The sequence below is a fragment of the Procambarus clarkii genome, chromosome 20, assembly GCF_040958095.1.
Source record: "Procambarus clarkii isolate CNS0578487 chromosome 20, FALCON_Pclarkii_2.0, whole genome shotgun sequence".
Lineage (NCBI taxonomy): Eukaryota > Metazoa > Arthropoda > Malacostraca > Decapoda > Cambaridae > Procambarus > Procambarus clarkii.
Genome location: NC_091169.1, coordinates 17733227 through 17743456, shown reverse-complemented (window position 1 = coordinate 17743456; position 10230 = coordinate 17733227). Strand labels below are relative to the sequence as shown.

The 10230-nt window shown below is 42.0% G+C and overlaps 2 protein-coding genes across 7 annotated transcripts in view; both read right to left on the bottom strand.

Moving 5' to 3' along the window:
- Window positions 1-10230, bottom strand: part of LOC123755258 (putative neural-cadherin 2) — an 872905-nt gene that overhangs the window by 631098 nt on the left and 231577 nt on the right. The window lies entirely within an intron of this gene.
- The window catches only part of LOC123755255 (mRNA decay activator protein ZFP36L3-like), a 1173-nt gene continuing 738 nt past the window's right edge, over window positions 9796-10230 (bottom strand). The window contains exon 1 of the mRNA XM_045737706.2: window positions 9796-10230. This exon is cut by the window's right edge and continues 738 nt beyond it. Coding sequence (XP_045593662.2) covers window positions 9796-10230 — 435 coding nt within the window.

The following is a 10230-nucleotide window of genomic DNA, read 5'->3' as shown; positions in this document are numbered from 1 at the left end:
GGGGGCACGCACTGCTCTGAGGCGGGCTTTCTCCTTGTCTGATGTTGCGACGCTTAGCATGGCATCAGCTACTTTTTCCACTAGAGGGTGGTCCCAGCCGGACTGTTTGTGTTGTTTTGTTGGCTCTATAATGGTTGCTGGGGCTGCAAGAACATTCCACTGATTTGAACATTCAGTGAAAGCAGGATCGTGTATTCCTGCTGAATCTCTCAGGGTTGCAGGTAAAATATCTCTGACGAGGTCGTGCGATGCATGAGAGGAGGAAAGGAAGGCTGGTAGAGCAATTTGGGAGGCTGTGCGGACACCAAGGCCGCCGAGTCTTACAGGAAGGGTTGCTTGCTCCCACTGAGAGTCGTCCAATGGCAGGTTCAGGACTTTCACCAGCATGGACCTCAGAAGGGTGTCATACACATTTAACTTAGGGCTGCTGTAGGATGGAGAACATCTCAGAAAGTAGGTCAACTTAGGGAGAGACAGGCATCTTGTAAGGAGAAAGAGAGCATCATGGGCATCAATCTTGTCAATCCTGTCCTGCATTCTCTTTAGGTCAGTGATTTTTGCAGCCAGGACCTCCTCGATTGCTCGTGGGCCAATGGGGGCACCCAGAAGAGTGCAGTCCGGTGGTTCGACAACGAGAATGTCTATATATATATATATATATATATATATATATATATATATATATATATATATATATATATATATATATATATTCGAGTAGCGTTTAATAACGAGAAACATCTAAAAAGTTCTTACATCTGATACCCGAAATTCTTTCAAGCAATTCACGCTTTCCTATACTTTCCATTCAAATGTATTCATAAAAAAAAAGTTTGGAGAACGAATTTAGAGCAAAAATATGATCAGCTTCGTCGAATCTCATCCACGAGAGAAAGTGGAAGCGAAGACTCGCCAAAAATGATGGAAAATCAAGTACACTTTCGGACAACAAAAACAAAAACACAAATTTCAACTGCAATAAATATATTTCAAAGTGCCTTGATAATGAGGGCTGGAATAGTGGGAGGCGAGAGTATTAAAATGGGGGGAATGGAATGGGAGGGGGGTCTGATGGAAGAGAAGTCAAATGAGAGAGGTGGTTCTAGGAAGGGGACTTTTGATGGGATTCTGTTAAAATGGGATTCTAATGGGAAGAGAGACTAAAAATAGGTAGAATTTTAATAGGAGAGGTTTATAATAGGAGGGGAAAGTTTAATAGAGTTGTTTATTATGTGAGTCGGAGTCTAATGGGAGGGGTATAATGGGATGGGGGGTCTAATGGAAGGGGTCTAATGGAAAGGGGTCTAATGAGAGTGAGAATAAATATTTTACTAAGTGACCTGATAATGTGGGCGAAGCTCTAAGAGGAAAATATTACAGAGAGGTCAGGGGGGGGGGGGGAGGGAGGTGTAGTGTAGGGGTGATCTCGAGCAGGGAGAGGGGGGGGGGAGGGGTGATTCAGAGGAGCTGGGGGAGGGGGTGGAGGAGTCCAATCGTGGCAGGAGCACAAAAGGCTTGACGTAGAGTCCTTGGCTACATCCTGCGGGATCTTCAAGTTATTTCCACGAACATCTCCCACGACAATTCTATTCAACTTAAGAAGCCAAAGTTTGTTTACTTCCCACCTCTCTGGTTGCCAAGGTAACCAAAGTTCCACTATAGGAAAATATATATATCGTTCACACGTGTGTGTTTCCTTATATAATCTGGCACAGACGGTCGAGGTTCTATGGGAAATAACACTAAATTTCAAAAAATATTTTCACCTACCCAATTTCACTCAATGGGTTGCTCGAGTACGATAATAGTCGTTCTTCACGTGTTGTTGGGTACGCAAATTATTGTATGTTCTTTTTTTCGTTTAGTTTTTAATTAGTTTAGTTAAAACAACCAGTTAGAGAAGCGCTGAGATACGCTGTAATGAACGACTTTTATGAGATAGTGCCTTTAATAACTGCTTTAACGGAATTACCATGGAGGCATTACTGCCGAATGCCCACTCAATTTTAGGCAATCTGCCAACCCACTTATGCCCCGCACACACACACGCACTCACACGGACACGCACTCACACGGACACGCACTCACACGGACACGCACTCACACGGACACACACACACACACACACACATGTGGAGGTCTGGTATCTGAGTAGACAGCGCGCAGGACACGTAATTCTGTGGCCCGGGTTTGATTCCCGGACCAGGCAGAAGCAACTGGGCAGAGTTTCTTTCACCCTGATGCCCCCCCTGTTACCTAGCAGTAAATAGGTACCTGGGTGTTAGCCAGCTGTTACGGGCTGCTTCCTGGGCGGGGGGGGGGGAGAAATTAGTTAGTAGTTAGTAAGAGTTGAATGAAAGTTGAGAGGCGGGCCGAAAGAGCGAAGCTCAACCCCCGCAAGCACAACTAGGTGAATACAACTAGGTGAATACACACACACACACACACACACTCACGAAATTTGACACGCACACAAGCGAGGTTTTTAAAAACAAACGCATCATAGAAATTACATTTACTCGAAAAAATTCGCAATTTTTATCATCCATCAAAGTATCTGCTACATCCCCCACGATCTGGTATATCTACACAGTCGAATATATCCACACGGTCCGAGTATAACCACACGTTCGGGTACAGTATATCCACCCGATCCATTCAGGAACTATGAGCCAGCTAGCGAAGGGAAGGGAACTATGAGGGGGGGGGGAAAGTGCCAAGCCATCAAGCCATTACCGCGCTTGGTAATGGCTTGGCGAGCTGTTCCTAATTATCTATAAGGATCAGGGAGGAGATCATCAATCACGGCATCGTAATCTAATCATATCAGTGGAGGGGCTCTAATCCGATGGTATCTATCTATCTATCTATCAGAAGTATCTATCAGATAGTCAGGGCGAGACGAAGACATTCATCAGATGCTAACAGAAGGGGTTGAATCCTATGAGGTATATATATATATTCCTATCTGTTTATTAGTCATTGTTTTTGTTCTATAAATAAGCTGCAAAACATTCATTCGAGAACATTTTCAATCGTAAACAAGGTGATGCTAATCAGCCTAGCCATGCAGCGTCCATAAACAAAAGTCTATGTTTTATGAACTTTCGGACTTTGGACTTTTGTGACGACGGGCTGCCTCACAAACAACGGCCAAAGTCCATTCCATGCACCCGCCAACCCCCCCCCCCCCCCACCCCCCCAACCTTTTTACGAATGAAAAGCGGTTTACACACGACTCACAACTGATTTCGTTCGAACACTTTCGGAACAAGTGCTTCACTGACGAATTTTGATCGAACCACAACGCTATAAATGCTTATAATAATAATAATAATAATTTTTATTTAGGCAAAGGTACATACATAAAGAGATTTTACAAAGTTTGTTGGCTTTATAGATAGAGCTAGTACATACAATGCCTAAAGCCACTATTACGCAAAGCGTTTCGGGCAGGTTTCACCCACGTACTACACATACAAATAATCGCGAACAGAACCTAAACAACTCGCCTAACCAATGCTTAAATAGGCACAATATATGCTAATATATAATAACATTAGTTTAAATTTAAGAAAATTCCTGTTGTGAATGAATACCATGTTAAAATGGACGAATGCGTCTTTGGGGTCGACCGCTGGATGGAATGGACTTGGTCTGAGGACGGGTTGCATCTGCCAGCGTCCTGGTCCAGATTGCTTCCCCCTTCCCCCCCCCCCCCCCCCCCCCCCCCCCCCCCCCCCCCGCCGGTTCGTTCATAGACGCGTAATTATTTATATAGTTCCGGGAAGGACGAGGATATTAAATTAGCTCCATTTAGAATCTTATTAATTCTAATTTATAATTAAGATTTATGCATTAACTGGTACTTAGGCCACACGCAATAATTATTTAGTCAAAGATGTGAATTTATGCAATTAGGCAATAACGTTCTTGCATAAGTTCCTTGTTATGCCACAAGGAATTTTAATACAATAATAACCAATAGGAATTACCTATAACTCTTAACATCCATCAGTCTCCAGAGACTGATGGATGGTCCATCCATCATCCTGATAGATGGACCTATAACTCGACTACCTATAATTCTTCGACTTAAGGTTATGATATATTTTATCATTAAATTTAGTGAAAATAGCACATCAACGGAAGATGCATCTTATTGGTGTATACACAAATGCATTTATATAAATATTATAAGGCATAAACAGGTGTGGAAATTTCCCACAACTTTACAAACGACTCACAACTGGTGATGTTCGAACTTTTATTGAACAGTGCTTCACTAAGGTCCTCTGTTCGAATCCCAACTACGTAAAAGCTTCACCCACATTATACCAATAATTGCCAACAGAACCAAAATATATTATTTTGTATATGAACAAAATTGACCGTGAATTCAAAATCGGTAAAGTGCATCCATGGAGTTAGCCTCCATCCCGTCCTCCTAAAGTTTACCAACGTCAAGAAACGGTCGTACTAATGTGCCCTTGTCCTAACCTGCCAGAGGATGCAAAACAGAAAACGTTCAAAAACAAAAATGAAAACGTATGTTCATTTTGCCTGCCGCTACCATTTTCTAGTACGATAATGTTTGTCCTTAGGTAGAGCATGCGTCAAAATACGACGTTCTATTAGGAGGACTATTTGAGTCCTAGTCTGAACTAGTACAACTAGCCAGTTTAGGTCAGAGCCCACTGTTAACTATTATATTTTTTTTTAAGTTAGATGGTTAATCCTGTAATTAGTCAATTAAACAAGTCCATTTATTAGACCAGAATGGTCATTAAACTCTAAGTAATTGTCGAGAGTGCTAGAGCAAACTTTAGGAATTTTCAGGCAATGGCTAAATACTTCAAAGGCCAAGAATATTCAAGCAATGCCCAAGAACCTTCAGTGAATAACCAAGAATATTCAGGCAATGGCCAACAACTTTCAGTGAATGGCTAAGAATATTTAGTGAATGGCCAAGAACCTTAAATCAGTGGCTATGCATCTTAAGTGAATGGCCAAGAATTTTCAGGCAATGGCCAAGAACTTTCAGTAAATGGCTAAGAATATTTAGTGAATGGCCAAGAACCTTAAATCAGTGGCTATGCATCTTAAGTGAATGGCCAAGAATTTTCAGGCAATGGCCAAGAATCAAAAGAGAATAGTCAACAGTCAAATAAATGGTCGTGACTCTTGAGATAATTACCTTAGAGAGGAAGCCAACTTGAGCAGCCAGGAGGGAATGAAGACAAAACCCGAGATGCTTAAATTTTATTTCTCACTTTAGAACTTAACACACAAAGAAGTTCAAGCTCAACCTTGTCCTGCTCAAAAATGAGACTCTCCTGTTTGAAAAAATAAGACTTTCCTGCTTGAAAATAAGACTTTCCTACTTGAAAATAAGACTTTCCCGCTTGAAAAATAAGTCACAATGAAAATTCCTTACAAGTTTGTTCAGAGGATTACGACAAAAGGTGAATAAAAATGACGAGAGGCAGAAAACACCATATTTTTTGGGTTCTTGCCTCCGAGAGAATGCGAAGGAAGATGACAGTTCCCACGTTAGTTAGTGTCTGGAAAGGTGATAATTGTAATGAAAGATGCTCTAAAGTTTGATGGTGAGAGACTGTGTTAATGGTGAAGCCAGGTGTAGGGTGTGGAGGGTGTGAGAAGAGAAGGGAATAGAAACCTTCCTCCTTGGGTTCCTATTCACTTCTTTCCTCTAAGTGTGTTGAACATTTCCCTTCCATCCCCCTTAATCAGCCCTTCCGGTTAGTTCGTGACCCTTTACTCGCGACCTGGTATTTCTTCCATTATTATGCTTCCCACTGTGCCATTAGAAATTGGCCATTACTAATAGCGAGGATTTAGAATATCTCATAGTTCTATTCCCTCCCTCTAATCCGTGCCTGTCTATACCTGCAGGCACCGGAGTCAAGGTCACAGGTGGTTCTAGGTGGTCCTAGGTGGCCCCTAGGACCACCTAGGAGGTCCTAGGTGGCACTCTAACCGGTGAGACTCGTGACACCACTAGACACAGAAAACAGAGATATTAGGCAAACTAGATATTTCAATCCTCCTGTTTAGAGAAATCTATTATGTATCTCTGTGCACCATAGTACAAACATTGACGTACTAAGGAATTAGATAGTAGAATTTCGTACTATTACCTTTTAAAGCGTCCGGAAAAAATGACGATAAAATACAAACCTAAATATTCCCAGGCCCAGTATAGCACACATATGTATTATACTAAGCCTCAGATATCATGTATTAGGCCAAGGAAGGTTAGGTTAGGTTAGTTTAGTTTTTGCAACACTAATAGAACATCTTTCCCTGTCTGTCCAAATTCAATATGTACTATTTCTACTTTCTAATTGCGTTAATACGTCGGTATATGTACTATGGTCCTCATCGTTACTATAAGTACTACCAAAACAGGAAGATGGACTGGATATTTAGAGATTGAGAGAGAAGCAGCGATGAAAAATGAAATTTTTTCATTTTTCATCTTAATTTTGAAATTAAGAAACGCTAACGAGGAGGCAGAATAGAGTCGAGATCACTATTAATGAGCCAAAAGAAATGCATAAAACTTTAGGGAAACCCGAAACGCCTTTTGTAAAGTGAAGAACTAAATAATAGAAGATGAAAGGAACCTGAATGAGAAAAAATGTCAACAATGTGGATGAAAGACTTTTCGAAAAAGACCTGAGAGCGGAATTGAGAAGAGAATTCTTGAAGATAATGATATGGAGGGCCAGTGTTATTGTTTTCATTTCAAATATCTCTCATTGTGGCACCATCGTCTGTGGCGGGAGCAGCAACAGCAGCAGCAGCATCAACTGAAGCAACAGTAACAACAGCAGCAACTGAAGCAACAGTAACAACAGCAGCAACAGCAACATCATCAACAACAGAGGCATATTGGACTAGCCCCACATATCCACTACCGGCACACACCCACACAATCGCCTCTACCCGCTCACAGCTACAATAGAGTGACCACCTTTAAACTGGAAAACGAAAATAAACTGGAAAATCCATTAAATTGGAAAATCCATTATATTGGAAAATTAAAAATGTAAAAACTTGATTTTTTTAAATTGTTAAATATAAAAAACTATTTTTTTTTAATTGAAAAAAAATCTGTGTGCGTCTGCACATCGCTTCATCTCTGCAGACTGCTCAGATGAAGCGATGCTTCAAGCCCCTCACAGATTACTCGTTGCAGCTTCGTTGAATTCATCAATTGGAACTAAAATAGGATTAATGAGATACGATAACAGGCAAAAGTGAGTGAAGCAACTCAAGCTATCCTCACCGTACTCATCCCGTACACAGGTGAATGGGGAGTGTATGTACTCACCTGGTTGTTGCCTGCAGGGTCGAATACTAGCTCTTGGATCCGCCTGCCTGGCAACCGGTTGTCTAATGCAAAACACTCCTAACCTCTTGGATATCTAAATATCTAAATAAATATCTGACCTAAATATCTTCATAGATATTTACTCACGTATCAAACAATCCACATACTACTGAATATTCTGGATGATAAATATACATATTTTTATCTGTACATCTATAGCCAATATTATACTAAACGTACACTCAAATACACACACAAAATCTTGTATAACTCAATACAAATACACAGACATAAATAATAAAAATCAGGCTTCAGGTAGACATTCAGTAAAGACTGTCTGATCAATGGATTGTTTCAAGCGTAGGTTAGACATGTATATGAATGAGTTTGGGTGAATATAAATAGGATGCCATTACGATTATATAGCACTTGGAACGGATCAGGATAAGGATTTGGAATAGGATGGGGGAAAGGAATAGATCCCAACCACTAGGACGATCGGGGGTTGAACGCTGATCTGCAAGAAGCGAGACCGTCGATCTACCGTCCAGTCCAAGTGGTTTTAAGGGGTGCATCTGGGGTGTCCCAGGACGCTAGTTCGATCCCACCGCCCTGCTCACGGACTTTTCTAAAGATATATCATATTGGTGTGACTTCCTTGAGAATGTCTTCAAGAGTACTGACACTTCTTTCACAGAGTAAGAGTTTCTAAAGATATCAAAACCTTAACTTGCCCAGCTCTCCAAGCTGGTCAAGAGCTCATTGACTCTCCAAAATATCTTAGGGGTTCTCGAGTGTGTGTGTGTATTCACCTAGTTATATTTACCTAGTTGTATTCACCTAGTTTTGCTTGCTGGGGGTTGAGCTTTGCTCTTTCCGCCCGTCTCTCAACAACCAATCAACTGTTACTTACTACTAACTATTTTTTTTCTTCACATACACACACACAGGAAGCAGCCCGTAACAGCTGTCTAACTCCCAGGTACCTATTTACTACTAGGTAACAGTGGCATGAGGGTGAAAGAAACTTTGCCTATTTGCTTGTGCCTGGTCCGAGAATCTAACCGTGCCACAGAATTACGATTCCTGCGCGCTGTCCACTCAGCTACTAGACCTACTAGACCCCCCCCCCCCTGGTGTGCGTGTGTGTGTGTGTGAGTGTGTGTGTGTGTGCGTGTGTGTGTGTGTGTGTGTGTGTGTGTGTGTGTGTGTGTGTTTACTAGTTGTGTTTTTGCGGGGGTTGAGCTTTGCTCTTTCGGCCCGCCTCTCTACTGTCAATCAACTGTTTACTAACTAACTACTAACTTACTAACTATTTTTTTTCCCAACACCACACACACACACACACACACACACCCCAGGAAGCAGCCCGTGACAGCTGACTAACTCCCAGGTACCTGTTTACTGCTAGGTAACAGGGGCACTTAGGGTGAAAGAAACTTTGCCCATTTGTTTCTGCCTCGTGCGGGAATCGAACCCGCGCCACAGAATTACGAGTCCTGCGCGCTATCCACCAGGCTACGAGGCCCCCTGTGTGTGAGTGTGTGTGTGTGTGTGTGTGTGTGTGCGTGTGTGTGTGTGTGTGTGTGTGTGTGTGTGTGTGTGTGTGTGTGTGTGTGTGTGTGTGTGTGTGTGTGTGTGTGTGTGTGTGTGTATCTGTGTGTGTGTGTGTGTGTGTGTGTGTGTGTGTGTGTGTGTGTGTGTGTGTGTGTGTGTGTGTGTGTGTGTGTGTGTGCGTGTGCTTGTGTGTGTGTGTGTGTGTGTGTGATGTCAGTACAGGTGTGTGTCTGGGTTCAACTTGGTCACACAGCTCAGGTGGCTAATTTACGCAATTAGCCGTAAATCACAAAACAAAATTGATCATTCGTGGAACAAACAATTAGAACTTCAACTAATTATCAGCAAATAAAAATAAATTAGGGTTTTAAGTATAACAATTAAGGGAAAACTAGTAAATGAACAAACTAATACAAAATAATAAAACAGTTGTATTACCTCAAATGGAATTTATTATCACTAAAGAACATGACCAACAACAACAACAACAACAACTAAAACAAGCATAGTTAATTTAAATTTTCCCCCTAATTAAAAGTAAAGTTAATTTTTAACACCATATGCAAAACATTCACAAAATATCAAGGAATCTTTTACGGAAATTCGACGAAATCAGTAAACAAGGAGAAACAGCAGAAATATGCCAAAGCGGGAACTCCCCTTACTGCAGGAGCGCATGTCCGTAGCTGAAGGGGCGTCGCTCAAAACTCGCACCCGTATACCAACAGCAATATGTCAACATAAAGAGCACCTGTGGCTACAGCAGCAGCAGCAGCAGCAGCAGCAGCAGCAGCAGCAGCAGCACCCTACCACAGACATGCGAAGTAGCAGCTGTACCTAGATCAGTTTTTGAAATTAACTGCTGGAATGGTTGCCGCTTAGTTAACAACGTGAGCAGCAAAAGCAGATGAAGCAGCAGAGGCAGATGTAGCAGCAGAAACAGATGTAGCAGCAGAGACAACGGTAACAGTAACGGCTGCACCGTTAACAGTCGCTGAAGTAACTTTATCAACAAAATCCATTGTAGTCAAAGCAATGGTACCAGAAGCACCTGTAACTAGAGTAGCAATAGGAGCGCCTGTAACTAGAGTAGCAACAGGAGCGCCTGTAACTAGAGTAGCAACAGGAGCACCTGTAACTAGAGTAGCAACAGGAGCACCTGTAACTAGAGTAGCAACAGGAGCGCCTGTAACTAGAGTAGCAACAGGAGCACCTGTAACTAGAGTAGCAACAGGAGCACCTGTAACTAGAGTAGCAACAGGAGCACCTGTAACTAGAGTAGCAACAGGAGCACCTGTAACTAGAGTAGCAAC